The sequence below is a fragment of the Lipotes vexillifer genome, unplaced genomic scaffold (genome assembly GCF_000442215.2).
Source record: "Lipotes vexillifer unplaced genomic scaffold, Lipotes_vexillifer_v1.1 scaffold299, whole genome shotgun sequence".
Taxonomy (NCBI): Eukaryota; Metazoa; Chordata; class Mammalia; order Artiodactyla; family Lipotidae; genus Lipotes; species Lipotes vexillifer.
In genome coordinates this window covers 3910215-3933007 of record NW_006784347.1, presented here as the reverse complement: position 1 = coordinate 3933007, position 22793 = coordinate 3910215, and the positions used below count along the sequence as shown (strand labels likewise).

Genomic DNA, 22793 nt, shown 5'->3' with positions numbered 1-22793 from the left:
CTCTGCTCTGCCTTCTTCTGGTGTGCCTGTGAATTTCCAGGAGTGATCCTCTGGGTTCCTAAGCTTTTCCCTTATAGTTCTGCTTTTGGATCTTTGTTTTGCACGTAGAAGATGTTCTTGAATTTATTTTGACGGTTGTTTTTACTTTATAAGAGTGCTTGTCCTTGGTTTGGTATATTTCAAAGTTGTCTTACAGGTCCGGTTTTCCTCCCTGGGGAGCACACACCCAGCTGCTGGGCCCTGTGGCCCTGTGAGGAGGGTCCTGCTGTGGGCCTCTTAGCCCAGAATTACCTTTTGAGTCGGGCACCAAGCCTGGCTTCCAGCTCTAAGCCCTTCAGCCTACTCTCTTCAGGACACCTCTGTCCAGGATAGCTCTGTGCAGTGATGGAATGTTCTAGATCTGTGCTGTCTGGTAAGGTCACCACAAGCCACATGTGACTGTGGAGCACTTGAAATATGGCTCGTATGACTGAGAAACTGAATTTTATTTTATTTTTTGTTGTTTTCTTTGAATCTTAAATTTTATTTGATTTAAGTTAAAAAAACCCAAATATGGCTAATGACTGTGGTATTCTCCATTCGCAAGAGTAAACCTTTAGGGCTTCCCTGGTGGCGCAGTGCTTAAGAATCCGCCTGCCAGTGCAGGGGACACGGGTTTGAGCCCGGGTCCGGGAAGATCCCGCATGTTGTGGAGCAGCTAAGGCCGAGTGCCACAACTACTGAGCCTGCGCTCTAGAGCCTGCGAGCCACAACTACTGAAGCCCGCGTGCCTAGAGCCCGTGCTCTGCAACGAGAGAAGCCACCGCAGTGAGAAGCCCACGCATTGCAACGAAGAGTAGCCCCTGCTTGCTGCAACTAGAGAAAGCCCGTGTGCAGCAAGGAAGACCCAACGCAGCCAAAAATAAAATAAATAAATTTATTAAAAAAAAAAAGTAAACCTTTAGTCTTTTGCCTGTATGGGCATGGTGCTGTGGCCTGGAGCCTTGGACCACTCCGCCTGTTTTCAGCCCCACCTTCGTCCTACCCTGGGCTGTCCCTGGCACCTCAGGCCTCTGGCCTCCCGGCTGTGACCCACTGCTGGGCTCTGCTTCTGTACTTCCCCTGTGCAGCTCAGTTACAACTTGGAAGTCACTGCTGAAGTCTCTTAGCTACTGTTTCTTCTGTTCTCTTTTTCCTTGTGGATTTGTTTCTCTTTGTTGATTTACTGGGGTTTGGAGGTGGGGGGTTGCTGAGGGAAGCACTGGAATCACCTGCTTTCCTGGTCTCTGTTCTTCCGTGAGTGCTGTGCTGTTTTTCCGAGTCTCTCTGAGCTGAGTTCTGGCTGTTCTCTACTATTCCCGAGGTTCTCCTCTTTCCCCTGGGGTCAGCTTTTCTTTGTAATTTGGTCTTTTCATCTTGCTGGTTCTGTCCGTGTTTCAGACCAAATGGATGCAGACAAGGGCTCCTCTGCTTCAGTTTTGTAAGTTGGAGCATTTTCTTTTTCGGAGGGGGGGGGTGTTTTATTTTTTGAATTATTTATTTAGTTTTTTATATAGCAGGTTCTTGTTAAGTTATCTATTTTTTTTTTTTTTTTTGCGGTACGTGGGCCTCTCACTGTTGCGGACTCTCCCATTGTGGAGCACAGGCTCCGGGGGCACAGGCCCAGTGGCCATGGGTCATGGGCCCAGCTGCTCCGCGGCACGTGGGGTCTTCCCGGACTGGGGCACGAACCCATGTCCCCTGTATCGGCTGGCGGACTCCCAACCACTGCGCCACCAGGGAAGCCCCTAGTTATCTATTTTATACATATTAGTGTATATATGTCAATCCCAATCTCCCAATTCATCCCCCCGCCCCCCGCCAGTTTCCCCCCTTGGAGTCCGTATGTTTGTTCTCTACATCTGTGTCTCTATTTCTGCCTTGCAAACTGGTTCATCTGTACCATTTTTCTAGGTTCCACATGTATGCGTTAATATACGATATTTGTTTTTCTCTTTCTGACTTACTTCACTCTGTATGACAGTCTCTAGATCCATCCGTGTCTCTACAAATGACCCAATTTCGTTCCTTTTTATGGCTGAGTAATATTCCATTGTATATATGTACCACATCTTCTTTACCCATTCGTCTGTCAACGGGCATTTAGGTTGCTTCCATGACCTGGCTTTTGTAAATAGTGCTGCGGTGAACATTGGGGTGCATGTGTCTTTTTGAATTATGGTTTTCTCTGGCTATATGCCCAGTAGTGGGATTGCTGGGTCATATGGTAGCTCTATTTTTAGTTTTTTAAGGAACCTCCATACTGTTCTTCATAGTGGCTGTGCCAATTTACATTCCCACCAGTGGTGCAAGAGGGTTCCCTTTTCTCCACACTCTCTCCAGCATTTGTTGTTTGTAGATTTTCTGATGATGCCCATTCTAACTGGTGTGAGGTGATACCTCATTGTCGTTTTGATTTGCATTTCTCTAATAATTAGTGATATTGAGTAGCTTTTCATGTGCTTCTTGGCCATCTGTATGTCTTCCTTGGAGAAATGTCTATTTAGGTCTTCTGCCCATTTTTTGATTGGGTTGATTGTTTTAATATTGAGCTGCATGAGCTGTTTATATATTTTGGGGAGTAATCCTTTGTCCGTTGATTCATCTGCAAATATTTTCTCCCATTCTGAGAGTTGTCTTTTCATCTTGTTTGTAGTTTCCTTTGCTTTGCAAAAGCTTTTAAGTTTCATTAAGTTCCATTTGTTTATTTTTGTTTTTATTTCCATTTCTCTAGGAGGTGGATCAAAAAAGATCTAGCTGTGATTTATGTCAAAGAGTGTTCTTTCTATGTTTTCCTCTAAGAGTTTTATAGTGTCCGGTTTTACATTTAGGTCTCTAATCCATTTTTTGTTTATTTTTGTGTATGGTGTTAGGGAGTGTTCTGATTACATTCTTTTACATGTAGCTGTCCAGTTTTCCCAGCACCACTTATTGAAGAGACTGTCTTTTCTCCATTGTATATCCTTGCCTCCTTTGTCATAGATTAGTTGACCATAGGTGTGTGGTTTATCTCTGGGCTTTCTATCCTGTTCCGTTGATCTATATTTCTGTTTTTGTGCCAGTACCATATTGTCTTGATTACTGTAGCTTTGTAGTATAGTCTGAAGTCAGGGAGTCTGATTCCTCCAGCTCAGTATTTTTCCCTCAAGACTGCTTTGGCTATTTGGGGTCTTTTGTGTCTCCATACCAATTTTAAGATTTTTTCTTCTGGTTCTGTAAAAAATGCCACTGGTAATTTGATAGGGATTGCATTGCATCTGTAGATTGCTTTGGGTAGTATAGACATTTTCACAATATTGACTCTTCTAATCCAGGAACATGGTATATCTCTCCATCTGTTTGTATCATCTTTGATTTCTTTCATTGGTGTCTTATAGTTTTCTTAGAACAGGTCTTTTACCTCCTTAGGTAGGTTTATTCCTAGGTATTTTATTTTTTTTGTTGCAGTGGTGAATGGGATTGTTTCCTTAATTTCTCTTTCTGATTTTTTGTTGTTAGTGTATAGGAATGCAAGAGATTTCTGTGCATTAATTTTGTATCCTGCAACTTTATCAGATTCATTGATTAGCTCTAATAGTTTTCTGGTGGCATCTTTAGGATTCTCTATGTGCAGTATCATGTCATCTGCAAACAGTGACAGTTTTACTTCTTCTTTTCCAATTTGTATTCCTTTTATTTATTTTTATTCTCTGATTGCCGTGGCTAGGACTTCCAAAACTATGTTGAATAATAGTGGCGAGAGGGGACATCCTTGTCTTGTTCCTGATCATAGAGGAAATGCTTTCAGTTTTTCACCATTGAGAATGATGTTTGCTGTGGGTTTGTCATATATGACCTTTATTTTGTTGAGTTAAGTTCCCTCTGTGCCTATCTGGAGAGTTTTTATCATAAATGGGTGTTGAATTTTGTCAGAAGCTTTTTCTGCATCTATTGAGATGATCATATGGTTTTTATTCTTCAGCTTGTTAATATCATGTATCACATCGATTGATTTGCGTATATTGAAGAATCCTTGCATCCCTGGGGTAAATCCCACTTGATCATGGTGTATGACCCTTTTAATGTGTTGTTGGATTCTGTTTGCTGGTATTTTGTTGAGGATTTTTGCATCTATATTCATCAGTGATAACTGGCCTGTAATTTTCTTTTCTTGTAGTATCTTTGTCTGGTTTTGGTATCAGGGTGATGGTGGCCTCATAGAATGAGTTTGGGAGTGTTCCTTCCTCTGCAGTTTTTTGGAAGAGTTTGAGAAGGATGGGTGTTAGCTCTTCTCTAAATGTTTGATAGAATTCACCTGTGAAGCCATCTGGTCCTGGACTTTTGTTTGTTGGGAGATTTTTAATCACAGTTTCAATTTCATTACTTGTGATTGGTCTGTTCATATTTTCTGTTTCTTCCTGGTTCAGTCTTGGAAGGTTATATCTTTCCAAGGATTTTTGCATTTATTTCAGGTTGTCCATTTTATTGGCATAGAGTTGCTTGTAGTAGTCTCTTAGGATGCTTTGTATTTCTGTGGTGTCCATTGTAACTTCTCCTTTTTCATTTCTAATTTTATTGATTTGGGTCCGCTCCCTTTTTTTCTTGATGAGTCTGGCTAAGGCGTTATCAATTTTATCTTCTCAAAGAACCAGCTTTTAGTTTTATTGATCTTTGCTATTGTTTTCTTTGTTCCTATTTCATTTATTTCTGCTCTGATTGTTATGATTTCTTTCCTTCTACTAACTTTGGGTTTTGTTTGTTCTTCTTTCTCTTGTTCCTTTAGGTGTAAGGTTAGCTTGTTTATTTGAGGTTTTTCTTGTTTCTTGAGGTAGGCTTGTGTTGCTATAAACTTCCCTCTTAGAACTGCTTTTGCTGCATCCTATAGGTTTTGGATTGTCGTGTTTTCATTGTAATTTGTCTCTAGGTATTTTTTGATTTCCTTTTTGATTTCTTCAGTGATCTCTTGGTTATTTAGTAACGTATTGTTTAGCCTCCATGTGTTTGTGTTTTTTACGTTTTTTTTCCCTGTAATTGATTTCTAATCTCATAGCATCGTGGTCAGAAAAGATGCTTGATATAATTTCAATTTGCTTAAATTTCCGAGGCTTGATTTGTGACCCAAGATGTGATCTATCTTGGAGAATGTTCCATGTGCACTTGAGAAGAAAGTGCAATTTGCTGTTTTTGGATGGAATGTCCTTTAAATATCAATTAAATCTGTCTGGTCTATTGTGTCATTTAAAGCTTGTGTTTCCTTATTAATTTTCTGTCTGGGTGATCTGTCCTTTGGTGTAAGTGAGGTGTTAAGGTGTTAAGGTCTCCCACTATTATTGTGTTACTGTCGATTTCCTGTTTTATAGCTGTTAGCACTTGTAACAGCTGTATGGAGAATCCTTCATTTACCTAAGTATTTGTTCAGAGATTGGTCCCCGGTGAGTGATTCTGGGGCTACAGCGATCGCAGACCCCTCCCTGCTTTGGACCCCACTGCACCTGCTTATTCTGAGCTCTCCTTGGCTGTGCAGGTGGGCATTTATGACATGGCCTTCTCTGCCTGCTTGATTTGGAGCTGCCTTTCTCCCAGAAGTCTTTTTTTTTTTTTGATGTGGACCATTTTTGAAGTGTTTATTGAATTTGTTACAGTATTGCTTCTGTTTTATGTTTTGGTTTTTTTGGCCATGAGGCATGTGGGATCTTCGCTCCCTGACCAGGGATCAAACCCACATCCCCTGCAATGGAAGGCGAAGTCTTAAACACTGGACCGCCAGGGAAGTCCCTCTCCCAGAAGTCTTTACAACTGCTTTCTCCCTGTTCTTGCAGCTGGTCAGGACTTTGCATTTTGTGCAGCTGTACTTGTATTTTACTGGGTCTTAGGAGCAGTGAGAGGCAGATGTGTGTGGACTCCTGTTTTGTCCAGTTTTGTACTCTTGGAAGTAGCCCAACAAACCTCCTTAACACACCTCTTTGTGCAATTTCCAGATATTTTGTTAGAGTAATTTTCAGGAAGTGGGAGTGATGGGCTTTTGATACTTCAGATTCATATGTTTCCATCCGAAGTGTCCTTTTCTTTACATTGTTACCAAGGCTGGATTTGAATATTTGAAATCTTTACCAACATAAAGTTATCTATTAAAGGATGAAAAGGGATCATGTGCTTTTATTTTGCATTTTGTTGTTTCCTAGTGAGGGTGAATTTTTTTTTAACATTTATTGTTACATTTGTACATTATTTCTCCGTTTGAATTGTCCATTCTTATCCATTCACTCAATGTTTTTACCTTGTTCTAAACAATTTTTAAATGAATCAGTTAATTTAATCATCATAGTAACCTCATAATACTTGTGGAAGGTCATCATTATTATTATTATTAATTTATTTTTTTGCACACAGTTTATTTAAACATTTTTTAAAAATTATTATTTATTTTTTAAATTTTCAGCTGTGTTGGGTCTTCGTTGCTGGGTGCAGGCTTTTCTTTGGTTGCGGTGAGCGAGGGCTTCTCTTCATTGTGGTGCACAAGCTTCTCATTGTGATGGTTTCCCCTGTTGTGGAGCATGGGCTCTAGGCACACAGGCTTCAGTATTTGTGGCATGCAGGCTCAGTAGTTGTGGCTCGCGGGCTCAGTATTTGTAGCTTGCGGGCTCTAGAACACAGGCTCAGTAGTTGTGGCCCACAGACTTAGTTGCTCCACAGCATGTAGGGTCTTTCCAAAGCAGGGCTTGAACCAGTGTCCCCGGCACTGGCAGGCGAATTCTTAACCGCTGCGCCACCAGGGAAGTCCTGGAAGGTCGTTATTATTAACCACAGTTTACAGAGAAGAAAATGCAGTAGAGTTCTGAGAGGTTAACTTACCCAAGGACGTACAGCTAGTTAGTGTTCCAGCCAGGATTTATTTATTTATTTATTTATTTTTTCCCAGCCAAGATTTAAATGCAGACAGTCCACTCAGACCCTCAGACTGAAGATGATGAGAAATCTACAACTCCTCAAGGCTGTTTTAAACAAATGCTTTAAAAATCCTCTAAATTCTGGATTCTAGGATTCTTTGGGATCAGCCCTGTCTTTCTTCCTGGGAAAGCTTGCAAGCCTCGTGAGTGGTAACTGAAGGTTGGTGGGTACTAGGTGAGGGCCAGGTACAGGGAAAATGCATCTGATGTCTGAGACGTGAGCTTGCCTGAGGCTGGCAGTGCTGCAGGGGAAGGGCAGGGCGGTGGGCTCCCCAGGCCACCTTTTCTGGTCGATCTTGGGTTCATGGCAGTTCCCATTAGGAATGCCCATTGCTCAGGAAGTGAAAGGTGGTGTGACCCTCGTCTCTCTAAGTCACAGCCTTGGACCTGTGGCACTGCCTTTATTCTTGACCGAAACCTGTCTTCATAGTGGATCACAAAATAGTAACACTTACTGTGAGTTGTTCAGAGTGATCTGAATGAGTTTTGAGAGTTTAATGTAAAGTGAACTGGAAAAGGTTCCTTTTAGAAAAAGGAAACAATAGTCGTGGATGCTGGTCCTGGACCTACTTCATGATGTTTGCTTTTTCCTTTTAATATTGCATAGTATATTTTGTGTACTCAATTTTAAAATATATGTATATTGTCAACTATCAGTCTCTTCTTTTGTGTTTGGCCTTTGGTAGTTTGCTTTAGAAGTTTATTTTTCGTATTCCTATTGTGAGCCTCATTTGTTGAACGGTCCAGCAGGCTACCCCCAACCCTAGTGTGAAATGCCATTGTAAATGTGTGTTAAATACTCACATATATTGGCCTTTGTTTCTAGCCTTTCTGTTCTGTTCCCTTAATCTAGCTCTATGCTCTTTTATCCTTGTCGTTTTGGTTTGCATTAATTGCATTGTAATTTGTTTTGTCAGAAATCGACCTTCTTACTTTTCTCACTGTTGTCTTGCCCTTTCATTAATGCAGATGTACTTCAGAATTATTTTATCACCCCCGGAAAATTCTTTTGAAATTCTATTAAATCCACAAATTCATGTAGGGAGATTCGACATCTTTACAAGATTGAATTTTCCTCTCTAAGAACACAGTATTGTGTCTCTAAATTATTCACATCTTTTGTGTTTCTCAGTAAAGTGTGGTAATTTTCTTTAGGTGATTCCTGGGAACATTTTTTTAGGTTTATTTCTAAGTATGTTTTTTATCTTTTATTACGCTTGTGAAACTGTCTGTTATATTTTCTAACTGATTTTTGCTGGTGTACAGTGAAAGTATACTTTGTATACTTATTTTGTAAACGGCAACACTGCCATGGAATGTATGTGTACACACATATTTTAGAAAATAACAGCTTTATTGTGATATAATTTATATACCATAGGGAATTCCCTGGCGGTCCAGTGGTTAGGACCTGTGCTTTCACTTCAGTGGGCCTGGGTTCAATTCCTGGTTAGGGAACTAAAATCCTGCAAGCTGCATGGCACAGCAAAAAAAAAAAAAAAAAAATTTTTTTTACATACCATAGAGTTTACCCTTTTAAATGTATACTTGTTTTTTAGTATATCACAGAGTTGTGCATCCATCACCACTAATTCCTGACCATTTCCATCACTCCAAAAAGAAACTCATACTCATCATCAGCGGTCACTTTCTATTCCCTCTCCGTCCAGTCCCTGGTAACCACGATCTGTCTCTGTGGATTTGTGTATTCTGTGCATTTCATATAGTGGAATCAGGCAATATACGGTCTTTTGTGACTAGTGTCTTTAACTCAGCATAATGTTTTCAAGGTTTAGTGTGTAATGGAATACTTCACTACTTTTTCAGTTTCTTTTGAGTTTTCTAAAAAGGTAATTATATGGTTTTTAAATAATGTTAACTTGATCTCTTTATTCATGGTATATACCTTTTCATTCTTCCTTTAAAATTTTTTTAAGAGTTAACTTTATTGAGATATAATTTACGTACAATAAAACACACCCTTTTTTTAATTGTTTGTTTGTTTTTGTTTTTGTTTTTTTGCGGTACGCGGGCCTCTCTCTCACTGTTGTGGCCTCTCCCTTTGCGGAGCACAGGCTCCTGACGGGCAGGCTGCGCGGCCATGGCTCACGGGCCCAGCCGCTCCGCGGCATGTGGAATCCTGCTAGACAGGGGCACGAACCTGCGTCCCCTGCATTGGTAGGCAGACTCTCAACCACTGCACCACCAGGGAAGCCCCCAAAACACACCCATTTTAAGTATACAGTTTGAGCTTTGACAGATGTATGCACCTTACCTACTGTTAAGGTGTAAAACATTTCCAGCACCCCAAGAAGTCAGTTCATGTCCCTTTGCAGTCAAGACCCCCACCCTGGCCCTGGGCAACCAGTGTTCTACTTACTCTCTGGTTTCTTCTGTTGAAATAGTATTTCTGAGACTCATCCGTGTTGTTGCATGTGTACCAGCAGTTTGTTCCTTTTCTGTTGAACCATACTTTATTCTTTCACCTCTTGATGGGCTTTTGGGTTGTTTCCAGCTTTGGGCTGTTACTAGTGCTACTATGAATGTTCGCAGACAATTGTTTGGGTGGATGTATGTTTTCATTTCTATGTAAGAGTGGAATTGCTGGGTGTATAGTAAAGGTGGGTTTTATGATAAACTGCCAACATGCCATGTTTTCGTAAAGGTTGTATGTACCATTTTACATTGCCAGCAACAATCTATGAGAATTCCAGGTGCCCTTCATCCTCAACAGCACTTAGTCTTGTCAGTCTTCCTGATTTTAGTCATTTTAGTGGGTGTGTAGTGGTATCTCATTGTAGTTTTACTCTGCATTTCCTAGGTGCAAATTGCAACCTTTTACAGTTATTAAGACTTGTAGCCCAGCATATGGTTCTGTTTTGTTCAGAATTCCATGTGTACTTGAGAAGAATGTCTTTCTGCTTTTGGTTGGAATGCTCTATAAATGTCTTTTTTTTTTTTTTTCTGGTACGCAGGCCTCTCACTGTTGTGGCCTTTCCCATTGCGGAGCACAGGCTCCAGATGCGCAGGCTCAGCGGCCATGGCTCACGGGCTCAGCCGCTCCGTGGCATAGGGAATCCTCCCAGACCAGGGCACAAACCCGCGTCCACTGCGTCAGCAGGCGGACTCTCAACCACTGCGCCACCAGGGAAACCCTATAAATGTCATTTAAATAAGGTGGTCCGTAGTGTTATTTGGGTCTTTTATGTCCTTACTGATTTTCTTTTCAGTTCTATCAATTCTTGGGAGAGGAGTATTGAAATCTTCAGCTCTATAGATTTGTCTCTTCCTCCTTTCAGTTCTCTCAGTTTTTGCTTTATCTTGAAGTTCTTTAATTTCATGTATGCTCTTGTAGGATGGTTAAGTCTTCATGATGAATTGATCCTTATATCATTATAAAATGTCTTCTTTGGGAACTCCCTTGCTGTCCAGTGGTTAGGATTCTGTGCTTCCACTGCAGGGCGCCCGGGTTCAATCTCTGGTCAGGGAACTAAGATCCCGAAAACTGAGTGGCACGGCCCCCCCAAAAAAAGTTCTCTTTATCTCTGTAATAGTCCTTGTTCTGAAGTCTATTTTGTCTGATATTGATGTGGCCTCTCCAGCTTCCTTATAGTTAGTGATTGCTTGGTGTATCTTTCTTCTCCCTTTTACTTTTTTTTTTTTTAAATAAATTTATTTATTTTTGTCTGCGTGGGGTCTTTGTTGCTATGCGCGGGCTTTCTCTAGTTGTGGCGAGCGGGGTCTGCTCTTTGTTGCGGTGCGTGGGCTTCTTACTGCAGTGGCTTCTCTTGTTGCGGAGCATGGGCTCTAGGCGTGGAGGCTTCAGTAGCTGTGACACATGGGCTCAGTAGCTGTGGCTCATGGGCTCTAGAGCACAGGCTCAGTAGTTGTGGCGCATGGGCTTAGTTGCTCCGCGGCATGTGGATCTTCCTGGACCAGGGCTTGAACCTGTGTCCCCTGTATTGGCAGATGGATTCTTAACCACTGCACCACCAGGGAAGTCCATCCCTTTTACATTTAACTAGCTACATTTTTATTTTTAAAGCGCATTTCATGTAGGGAGAATGTAGTCGGGTCTTCCTATTTTTAAAATTCAATTTGGTAATCCTTGCCTTTTAATTGTAGTGTTTAGGTAATTTAATGTAGCTCTCAATTCTTGCTCTTTGCTTAGTATTTGTCCCATCTGTGTTTTGTTTCTTCTTTACTTTTTTGCCTACCTTCTTTTGTATTAATTTAGCATTTTTTGGTATTTGATTTTGTTTCCACTGTCATCTCATTAGCTGTTCCTTTGTTTTATATTTTTAGTGATCACTCTAGGATTTACAATATGTGTCCTCAATATGTATCATAGTCTACCTTCACATGATGTTACCCTGTTTCGTGTATAACGTGAGAGCCTCATAGCAGGACTCCCGTCTCCCGTCAACTTGTCATACATCTTGCCTCTGTGTATGTTGTAACCTTACAGTGTATTGTTTTTACTTTAAACGCAGTTATTTTCCAAGGAAATTTAAAAATGAGAAAAAAGTCTTTAATGTTTTACTATTTCCATTTTTATTCTTTGCTTTCTGTAGATTGTAGTTTTCTGTCTGGTAGTTATTTTCTGCTTCAAGAATTTAACATTTCTTCTAGTGTAAATCTACTGGTGAATTCTTTCAGCTTTTGTTTGATAGTTTGCTTCACTTGCATTTTAAAAAAACATTATTTATGCTGCGCCACTTCTTAGTTGTGGCATATGGGATCTTTTTCTTTCTTTCTTTTTTTTTTTTTAGTTGTGGCATTTGGACTTCTTAGTTGTGGCATGCTGGGTCTTTAGTTGAGGCATGCAAACTCTTAGTTGCAGCATGTAGGATCTTGTTCCCTGACCAGGGATCAAACCTGGACCCCCTGCAATGGGAGCACGGAGTCTTACCCACTGGACCACCAGGGAAGTCCCTTCACTTGCACTTTTTTTTTTTCACTTGCATTTTTGAAAGATACATTGCTGGTTATAGAATTCTGGGTTGACAGTTTTTTCTTTCTGCATTTTAAAAGATATGGCTTGATTGGTTCTGATTGGTTCTTTGTTTTTTCAATATTTATTTATTTGGCTGTGTCAGGTGTTAGTTGTGGCATGCGAGATCTTCGTTGTGGCATGTGGGATCTTTTGTTGCCACATATGGGCTTCTCTCTAGTTGTGGCGCATGGGCTCAGTAGTTGTGGCGCGTGGGATCTCTAGTTGTGGCATGCAGGCTTAGCTGCCCTGCGGCATGTGGAATCTTAGTTCCCCAACCAGGGATCGAACCTGCATCTGCTGCATTGGAAGGTAGATTCTTAACCACTGCACCACCAGGGAAGTCCCGGGAAGTCTGTCCTTACTCATCGCTATTCCTCTGTGTAGTGTGTACTTTTTTCTCTGGCTGCTTTTAGAATTTTCTTTTTACTGCTGGTTTTCAACAATTTGATTATGACATGCCATGGTGTGTTTTTTTTCCTTTTTGTCCTGCTTTGAGTTTGCTGAAACTTTTGGATTGATAGGTTTATAGTTTTTATCAGATTTGAAAATTTTTTGCCTCTTATTTCTTGAGGTAATTTTGCCCTTGCCTCCATCCTCTCCCCCTTGGACTCCGGTCACACATCTGCGGATACACTTGATACTGGCAGTGTTGCTGAGGCTGTTTAGTTGTTTACTTCCTTTTTCCCCTTAGGGTAGAAGTTTTTATTACTGTGTCTTCACGTTCTCTGATCTTTTCTTCTGCAGTATCTAATCTACTATTAATCCCACTTAAATTTTCATTTCAGATCTTATTTTCCAGCTCTTGAAGTTGTTTGTTTTTTACATATCTTCTGTTTTTTAAATATCTATCTTAGTTGCATGCTGCAACTAAGAAGTCTGCGTGCTGTATATTGTTCATGTTTTCTTTTACATCCTTGAGGATATTTTGTAGTATTTAAAGTTTATATCTAGTAATTATATCATCATTGTCATTTCTGGTCATTTCTTTTTTTTTTATAAATTTATTTATTTACTTATTTATTTTTTGTGGTATGCGGGCCTCTCACCATTGTGGTCTTTCCCGTTGCGGAGCACAGGCTCGGGATGTGCAGACTCAGCAGCCATGGCTCACGGGCCCAGCCACTCCGCGGCATGTGGGATCTTCCTGGACCGAGGCCCGAACCCGTGTCCCCTGCATCGGCAGGTGGACTCTCAACCACTGTGCCACCAGGGAAGCCCAAATTTATTATTTTTTTTACTTATTTTTTCGGCTGTGTTGGGTCTTCTTTGCTGCACGCAGGCTTTCTTTAGTTGCAGCGAGTGGGGGCTACTCTTCGTTGTGGTGTGCGGGCTTCTCATTGTGGTGGCTTCTCTTGTTGTGGAGCACGGGCTCTAGGCACGTGGGCTTCAGTAGTTGTGGCATGTGGGCTCAGTAGTTGTGGCTCACGGGCTCTAGAGCACAGGCTCAGTAGTTGTGGTGCACAGGCTTTGTTTCCGTGGCATGTGGGATCTTCCTGGGCCAGGGATTGAACCCATGTCCCCTGCATCGTCAGATGGATTCTCAACCACTGCGCCACCGGGGAAGTCCCTCATCATTTCTGTTGACTGATTTTCCTTCTGTTAGAGGTCACAGCAGTTTTAGTTATATGTCTAGTAAATTTTTAGTGGATCATGGACATTGTGATTGTTATGTTGTTGGGTTTAAGTTTTTTGTCTTTAAAGTGTTGAAGTTTGGCAAGACAGTTTAGTTAATTGTATATCATGTATATCCTTTAAGGTTTGTTAGGGCAGGTATAGCTTTTTCTCTTGTTTTTCTCTAATTTAGTGTTAATACTGAGGAGAGACATTTCTGGAATGTCTGCTGGGTCCTCTGGGTGCTCAACAAGGACTCTGCAATCTGGCCTTGTGGAATTTGAATGCCAGCCCTATATGAGCTATGGGAACTCTGCCTTAGTGCTTCCTGGCAGTTCTTACCCACCCTAGTGGACTAACCATCGGGCCTGTGAAGATTCACCCAAAGATTCGAGGGGACCTCTGCAGACTTCCAGAGCTCATTCTCTGCTTAGCTTCTTCTGGCATGCTGCCCTACAAATTTCAGCTGACTCAGCCTCCTGGAACTCCAGTCTTTGCTATGCTTGAGTCCCCCCTCTCTGCACTGGGTTCTAAAAATTACTTTCTGGTGGACGGCCTGAGTGGCTGTAGATTGCAGTTGGTTTGTTACCATGTGCTGCCTGTTGTTCCAGTGTCTGAAAATATAATTGTCCTGTTCTCTAATTGTTGTTGGTGGTAAGGCAGTTCCATATCAATTATTCCTGTATAACTGGAAGTGGAAATCCTTTTTCTTCTGTCTTATTACGTTGGTTAGAACCAGATTGTTACTAGGTCATAGTAGTTGTAGAGGTATTTTCTGTAAAGCATGGTATTAGATATTGATTTGATATAGAATAATAATAAAAAATAAGAAATTTTCCTTACGTTTTAAAAGCAGTAATGAATGTTGTATTAACTCTAATGCCCTTTTAGAAACTGAAGATGAAAGTGTTTTTTTTTCTTTTGCTCTATTGATACTTTGGATTATATAGATTTACTAATATTAAACCATTCTTATATTTCTAAATAGCCCTTTTTTCTTTTGGCATTTTGTTTTAATGTCATGTTGATGTTTAACAGGAAATATTTTATATATGTTTTTCCCTAGAATGGATGATGAACTTATTGTTGGAATTTGTGCAAGATAAGAAATCTCCGGCTGACCTCGTACATCTGGCTTTTAAATATCTTTACATCATCACCAAGGTAATATTTACATACCACTTTGTAGCTGACAGAACACTTTCTTAATATACTCGGTCCAGAAGTACCTTCCAAAATGGTATCTCTCAGGAAAGATTGTTCTCATAGAAAAGTTGTGGGTTTCATGCTTTCTCTTTTTACCATGTGCTGGAGATCAGATGTTAGTGATCCAGGGGACCCTTTGGCTGGAACAGTGCTTTTCAGCATTGTTTTCTGCGTCTTGTATTTGAATGGATCAAGCACCAGCTAGCCAGAAAGGGATGGAGAGGATATATATACATATATACGTATATATATGTGAGTAACTGAGAAAAGTTTCTTACGAGGAAAAAGGAAATAAACTTGGAAGTGGAAGTGCTTCTCAGATGTGGATGTGCAGATGGCTTTTCAGGGATCTTTTTATGATGCAGATTCTGAGTAAGTGGGTCTGCTGTGAGGGCTGATATTCTGCATTCTTACAGGCTCCCAGGTGATGTGTGTGCTGGCTCATACATACCATGGGAGAGACTTGGCCATCTCGGCTGGGGTTTTGCTTCTGTGGGGCCTGCTTTGTGGTGGAGGGAGGCCTGTGTGCATACTCCTTGCCCTCAGTCGAATGCAGGGTCTCTCCTGAAGGTGTAGTGCCACCGCGTTTCATGGAAGCCTTAATGAATTTGGGACCTTTTGGGTTCCCGAGGACTTATTCCTCATAATCAAGGTAGAAGCAAAACTTGTTAGTTTGTAACATAGCTATATTTCTGATGAACCAAGATTGGTTGGTCAAATTGGGACAACATATTTATGAAATGATTTAAGAAGTAAAGGTAGCTTTCTTATTGTTTAGTCTTACTAAGTTGTATCACTGTAATGTGATGTAATTCTCTTTGATCATTGGGTGGCATAGGTGGTGATTTTTGGTAATAGAGAAAAAAATAATTTTGCTACTTTATTTTCTAGTTATATAATAACTCATGTCTTTATTTGATAGGTTCGAGGATATAAAACATTTCTTCGTTTATTTCCACACGAAGTAGCTGATGTGCACCCTGTTTTAGATATGTTTACAGATCAGAATCCTAAAGACCATGAAGTGAGTGTCCCTTTCTGCCTCCTCTTCCTGTCCCCCCGACTTATTCCCTGGTTTTCCCTGCTCCTGCACTGGCAGCTTCCTTTCCTGTTTCCTTCAGTTTTATCTTATACTATTTTGTGTCATTCCCTCTCTCTTCATTTTTTCCTTTGGCTTTCTCTTTTTATGTATGTTACTTTAAATTATTTTATTAAAAAAATCCTCTTTACAAAGAAAACAGTAAACCTCCATACAGTGTGATGATAACTATATCATCATCTGAAATTTTTTAACTTAAAATAGAACTATGTTGGGGGTCCCCAAGACCACCCCAAGTCCAGTGATTTCCTAGGATCACTACAAGAATTGGCATGTAGTCATCCTTATGGCTATGATTTACTACAGCAAAATCAGCAGAGGGAGAAGGCACATGGGGCCAAGTCCAGAGGAAACCAGGAGTGAGCTTCTGGAGTCGTCTCCGTGTTGGGTCATGCAAGGCACTTGTGATTCCACAGCACCAAGTTGTGAGAACACGTATGAGGTGTTGTCCACCAGGAAGGTCGTAGGGGCCGGCACCCACAATTTCTGTGTGGGCTGGTCATGTGGGTACTCCGCCAGGCACATACTAAAACCCAGAAGGAAAGCAGGTGTTCAGCATAAGCCACATGGTTTGTACAAACGGCCTGGGCACAGAGTGACCCTCATCAGTTAGGGAATGGTGGGAACGTTCCCCGAAAACCAGCTTCCCAGATGCCCGCCAGTGGCCAACGTTGCAGTCCAGCGTGCTGGGGAGCGCTCTTGGGCACAGGACACATTCAGAAGGGCACTCAGGTTGTAACTGCAAACTCAGGGAATTGTCTTGCTGTGCATGTGCCCTGCTCTCCTCTGCTTCTCATGCCTCTGATGAGGAGTCTGGGACCAAAGCAGAATCTTGTTTTATTGACTCCTCTGTGACTGGAAGTTGAGCATTTTTTCTTTATTCTTAAGTCTTATGTTTTTTTAATCTTTTTCTCTGTTTTCCATTTTCTTGAACAGCTGATTGCACGCTGAAGGGTGCCAGTGATGAGAAGCCATTAGACTGACATGTTATGATTTTTCTTTGTTCCTTTTGCTGTTTCTCTTGGCTGCATGCCCCAGGGCATGTGGTGGGGTGTGGTGCTCTGCAGCCTGGCTCCGAGGCCCTGGCGTTTGGAGGCCTGGGTGGGCGCTGAGCGGAAGGGGGTAGCAGGACTGCGTGGATGCCCTTGCACAGGAGTTATGTTGCTTTGACTTGGCCCTGTAGACCTGGGAGACCCGCTACATTCTCCTCCTGTGGCTCTCCGTGACCTGCCTGATCCCGTTTGATTTTTCACGCCTTGACGGCAACCTCCACAATCAGCCTGGGCAAGAGCGAGTGTCCACCATGGACCGTATCCTCCAGATAGCAGAGGTGAGTGTGGCTGTGAAGTAATGAGCCGCTGACCAGTGTCCTTTCTCATGCCATTAGGGCTTAATTAGGTACACTTGTGACATTTGTTTATTTCTTCAGCCATTGTTACTGTTTTTCAGTGAAGTGAAATTCCATTTCATAACTTACCATGAAACTGATAATTCCTAAAGGGGTCAGGATGAATTACTAGCAAATCTCATTTTCTCTGTAGATACTTTTTTTTTTTTTTTTTTTTTTTGCGGTACGCGGGCCTCTCACCGATGTGGCCTCTCCCATTGCGGAGCACAGGCTCCGGACATGCAGGCTCAGCAGCCAGGGCTCATGCTCCGCAGCATGTGGGATCCTCCCGGACCGGGGCACGAACCTGCGTCCCCTGCATTGGCAGGCGGACTCCCAACCACTGCGCCACCAGGGAAGCCCAGTGCAGATACTGTGATGATAGCTTAGAAGAGGTTTCAGGGGGTAATGGTAAGATAAATTAAAGGTCCATTTAAAATTTAATTTTTAACATTACGTAAATAATACATGATCGTTGTAGGAAAATCAGAAAATAAAAAGAAGCAGGAAAAATATTAAGGTGAAATCTCTCAAATACCTAGAGATAACTCTTGTGTTCTTTTTCAAACTTCTCCTGATACAGATATTATGTGGGTAGACATAGATTATTGTATTATCTTTTGCTGTGGAAAATATTACCCTGAACTTGAGTGGTTTAACACAGCACACATTCATCATCTCACAGTTTCTGTGGGTCAGGAATCTGGCTGTGGCTTCGCTGCGCCTTGTCCTTCGAGCTCTCCCCAGGCTGCAGGCAGAGCTCACCTGGGGGCAGGTCGCTTCTAAGCTCTCATGGTCATCGCAGGAGTCAGATCTCGAGGGTTTTGGCCAAGGGCTTCAGTGCTTTGCTGGCTGTTTGCCACTCGGAACCCACCCTGCGCCCCCAATGACGGCAGCTTCTTCTGTGAAAGCCAGCAAGGGGCAGGGGCTGTAGCAAGATGTATGTCACACTCATGTGTGACCCAATCATGGAAATGACATCCCACCCCCTGCCGAATTCTCTTGGTTAGAAGCAAGTCAGCGTGTCCTCCAGCCGCGTGGGAGGGATTACACGGGACGTGGGCACTGGTGGGAAGGACCAGGGCCCATCTTAGAACCTGACCCTGACACTTACTTATACTAAGCTTCTTTGAGCACCTGCTGTGCACCAGACACTCCCCAGGCAATCCCACTAAAGGCTTTTTCATACATTAACTCCTTTCATCCTACTTAATGAGCCAGTTCACTGTTTTTATCCTCATTTTACTGAAGAGGCAACAGGTGTAAAAATACGTGACTTAGCCCGCTCACTTTCTCACGTGCGGTGGTCTAAATTTGAACCTAGGGTTTGGATCCCTGCCCGTTCTTCACAGTGCTCTGCGCGGCCCCTATGTACTAGGGCCCCTGGTGTCCTGCTGTTCTGGGACCTGCTTTTCCCCTGAGCAGGACTGTCTGAATGTCTTGTGTCAGTAAGTAAATGTCTCCCTCAGAGTCTTTAAGGGATAAGGTGCTCCACTGTATCTTCATTTCTAAAATAGTCTTTTTTAGATAGGTAGTTTGTTTCTAGCTGTGTTCCATTAACCCTTTGGGTGCTTGTCTCCTAAGTGGGATTGCCTGGGGAGAGGACCTAATTTCTAACAATTTGTCCTCTAGAAAATAGATCTTTTAAGTGTATCATTTGGAAAACAGTTGAGATGAGAAATGGAAACCTCTTAAGGTGTAATTATTGTGTTAAACTTTGGCCCTCCTGTGTGAGCGGGCCTCCTAGCTGCTGTGAATGCCAGAGTGCTGGTGGGTTCCAGGAGTGTTCCGTGCACACTCTGGGTAACAACATACACTCTTCACTTTTCTGCTGCTTTTGCAAATGTGGGATTCAAAGGGTGTAGCCACATGCTGTATGAGGATTGGGCACTTCCCTGAGGGTGAGCACACATGTGGCAGCTGCAGCCCTGAATTCACGTTATGAGTGGTTCCTGCAGCTTTGGAATTTGGTCTCTGTCCGTGAGCCTGGGCTCTTGTGGAGCTGCTGAGTGTGGGACCAGATGGCTGAGTGGGTCCCTGAGGCCTACATCGTGTGTTTAATGGTGCCTGTCCTTTACGCTTCCTTGTAGTCCTACCTGGTCGTCAGCGACAAGGCCCAAGACGCAGCTGCTGTCCTGGTGTCCAAGTAAGTGCTTTCTGAGAAGGTTTACTGTATGTGTTACTGTGTGTGTCTGTTGTCATCAGAGAGGATGCTGGGATGATAGGCTTGGGGAAGTCTTTGCTGTCCTGAGGACTCTGGTGCTTTCCTTGAGGGAACCCAACGCTGTTTGGGTGCAGGAAACCTCTGAACCTGATGTGACCACTGACAGTGCTGGTTAGGGGCTCAGGGTCACCTGACACTGGCTTAGGAGCTCGTGGGTCCGTCAAGGGAGTGCAGATTTAGAACAGGTGTAGCAGTTTCGCCGGGGCCAGGCCTCCCCTCTGGGGGGGTGGGGTGGCAGTTAGAAGAGCCTTTCTAAGTCACTTAGAAAGCAGTCCACACCATGGTTTGTGGAGATCATGGGCTGTGATTGCGTCATTGTGGCTTGGGATAAAAATCCCCAAACATCCCGTGTTAACTAAAAACAACAGGCTGTGCCTGAAACAGGCAAAGATGGGTTTATCTGATGAGCTGGGTAAGGTGACCTAGGCAGCAGGGCCTGGAGTCTCCAAAAAAGTGCCAAAGACACACGTGAAAGCTGAGTAGACTTGTTTCATGAAATGTGAGAATGCAAGAAAGCAGTTTTTCTAAATTAATCTTCTTCATGACATGTGATTTAAAGTATGTGTATAGCATAAACGAGTTAGAAAATTTGGCTTTTTTTCCCCTCTACACTTGTGAAAGTTAAAAATTGGCTCTAAAAGCTTTTGGATGTTTTGATCAGGAAAACAGGGCAACGCCTCCTTCAGGGTCACCTTCTCTTAGGTGTGTAGCCGTGACCTTGGACAAGGGGGGAAGACACATGCTTGATTTATGGGGCAGTTGGGGGCATTGGTGAGGTATTTGTGAAAGTACTGGCTAAACCAGAGGGCAGAGCCTAAATGCGAGAAGCTGATTTTAGGAGTGAGGAAGGAAACACCTGAGCTCGCCTGCGATGCTTACCCTGGGGGAGGAGAAACTCACTGACAGAGGCTTCTCATGGTTTTGACAAGGACTGGAATAGCGTGGCTTTCTTTCTGTGAAAGTAATCATGTGTGTTCAGGAAAATAAAGAAAAGTAAAAAAGTACAAAATAAAACTCACATGTACTGTCATCCCCAGAGATGTAACTGCTCTGTCCTTTGTCCCCTACTGCCCATGGGCATGTTGGTCTGTGGCCCATGGGTACACTTGCAGGGTTGTTTCAGGTGCTGGCTGGCAGGCCTGGAGCTTTGGTCAGTCTTCCAGATACAATTATGGTGTAATCTATTCTTCCTCCAACCCCACTGTACGTGTGGACTTTTTGTTAGTAAAATTAGCGCCGCCTGGGGCACTCTACATGAAACTTTGTACTGTTCTGATGGGCTGTATTTTCTCCTTCCAGTTTTTATTTTATTTTTTTTATTTTTTGTATATATTTATTTTTGGCTGCATTGAGTCTTCGTTGCTGTGCGCAGGCTTTTCTCTAGTTTTGCGGCGAGCGGGGGCTACTCATTGTTGCGGTGCGTGGGCTTCTCATTGTGGTGGCTTCTCTTGCTGTAGAGCATGGGCTCTAGGCCTGTGGGCTTCAGTAGTTGTGATGCACGGGCTCAGTAGTTGTGGCACACGGGTTTAGTTGCTCCGCAGCATGTGGGATCTTCCCAGACCAGGGGTCGAACCCGTGTCCCCTGCACTGGCAAGGCGGATTCTTAACCACTGTGCCACCAGGGAAGTCCCCCTTAACAATTTTATTGAGATATAATTGACATCCAGCACTGTACAAGTTTAAGGTGTACAGCATGATGATTTGACTTACATACATCATAAGATGATTATCACAGTAGGCTTAGTGAACATCCATCATCTCTTATATAGATACAAAATTAAAGATACAGAAAAATATTTTTTCCCTTGGGATGACAACCCTTAGGATTTACTCTCCTTTTTTTAAATTGAATGAAAGATTCTTTAAATTCTAAACTGCTTTACAATTTTCAAAAGTTTCACACACATGATTTCATATAATCTCATAATAATCCCTTTTCCCCATACCCCTTTATTACCTCTCCCCCCAGGATTTACTCTCAACAGCTTTCATGGATAACATACAGCAGTGTTCAATATATTTATCATGGTGTACGTTACAGACCTAGTACTTATTTATCTTACAGCTGGAAATTGGTACCTTTTTGACTGCCTTCCTCCAGTTCCCCCTTCCCCACCCCTGCCTCTGGTAACCACAAGTTTGATCTTTTGTATGAGTTTGTTTGATTTCTGATTGGTTCTTAGGAATGAATTCCTAGAAGCGGAATGAACATTCTAGGGGTTTTAAATGCAGCTACTGGAAAGGTTGAGCCAGTTGGAAGTCTCCTTTTCCCCATGTTTAGCAACACTGCATGTGATCTTACAAATGTTTACTAAATTTGTTAAATGAAACATCTTTATTGTTTATTATCTTTTATTACCAGCAGTACTGAGGGTTTGGTGGAGTTCTGCTGAGCTTGACCTGGTGGAGTATTGTACCTGTGGGGTGGGGGAGGTGAAACCCTAAACCCTTCTTCCCTCCCTGATATCCTCCAGAAAGGTGGCAGCTGGAGACCCTGGCTGCCTGTCCACTGCTGGAGGGATGCTCCCCTGCCATCTAGTGGTCAGACGAGCAAGTGTTCGTGAGGTTGAGGCCTGTTTTCCACCCAGCTCCTGCTGGTTTGCCAGGTTGTAGGTGCAGCCAGTTTTCCTCAGTTCTAGAGAGGGCAGATGCCCTCAGGTCCTAGAGCTGCTCTGAGTAACCCACCTCACGGGTGGGTTCTGGCTCGCATATTTCTTTCTTTTTGGTGGGTTGTTAACAGTGAGGCCCTGGGTGTGAAGGGTGGTCACATGTGGCCTTTGTCCCCACTGGCATCTGTTTTCTGATATTTCACGAGGGAGCTGCCTGTCTTACTCTCTCTGCTGTCAGCTTTGATTGCTTCCTCTTACCATGTGCAGTTCTGGAGCCGCACCTATTTCCTTTCACTAACTGGAACCTTTAAACATCAGCTGCATTTTCTGTAACTTTGATGTTACATTTACGCCAAGACGTGTGGATATGAGTGTTATTTTACAGAAACTCTTCAATGGAAAGATATGCCTTTATTCTTACTGATTACATTAATTTTAAAAATATATTTTTAATCTAACTGTAAAATCAAGGTATGCTCCAAGTAGAAAAGTTGGAAATTTTGGAACATAGAAAATTAGGAAAACCCCACACGTTTATAATTATAATACACAATACATGTGTTGTATTTTTTTGGTGTTTTTCTGTGCTGTTATTGTATGGAGTTTGCACAGCACAGTCTCTTTGAGTTAGCACCTGCTTTTTCACTTAATTTCACGTTACCGTTGATTAAATGGCTCCTTTAGATTCCACTGTTTTTTTTTTTTTTTTTTTTTTTT

General features: G+C 42.4%; 1 protein-coding gene across 1 annotated transcript in view; it reads left to right on the top strand.

The window, feature by feature from the left end:
* Positions 1–22793, top strand: part of TBCD (tubulin folding cofactor D) — a 181426-nt gene that overhangs the window by 2618 nt on the left and 156015 nt on the right. Inside the window, exons 3-6 of the mRNA XM_007456808.1 lie at positions 14618–14715; positions 15680–15781; positions 17040–17186; positions 19334–19389. Of these exons, the coding sequence (XP_007456870.1) occupies positions 14618–14715; positions 15680–15781; positions 17040–17186; positions 19334–19389 (403 nt within the window). The remainder of the gene's footprint in view (positions 1–14617; positions 14716–15679; positions 15782–17039; positions 17187–19333; positions 19390–22793) is intronic.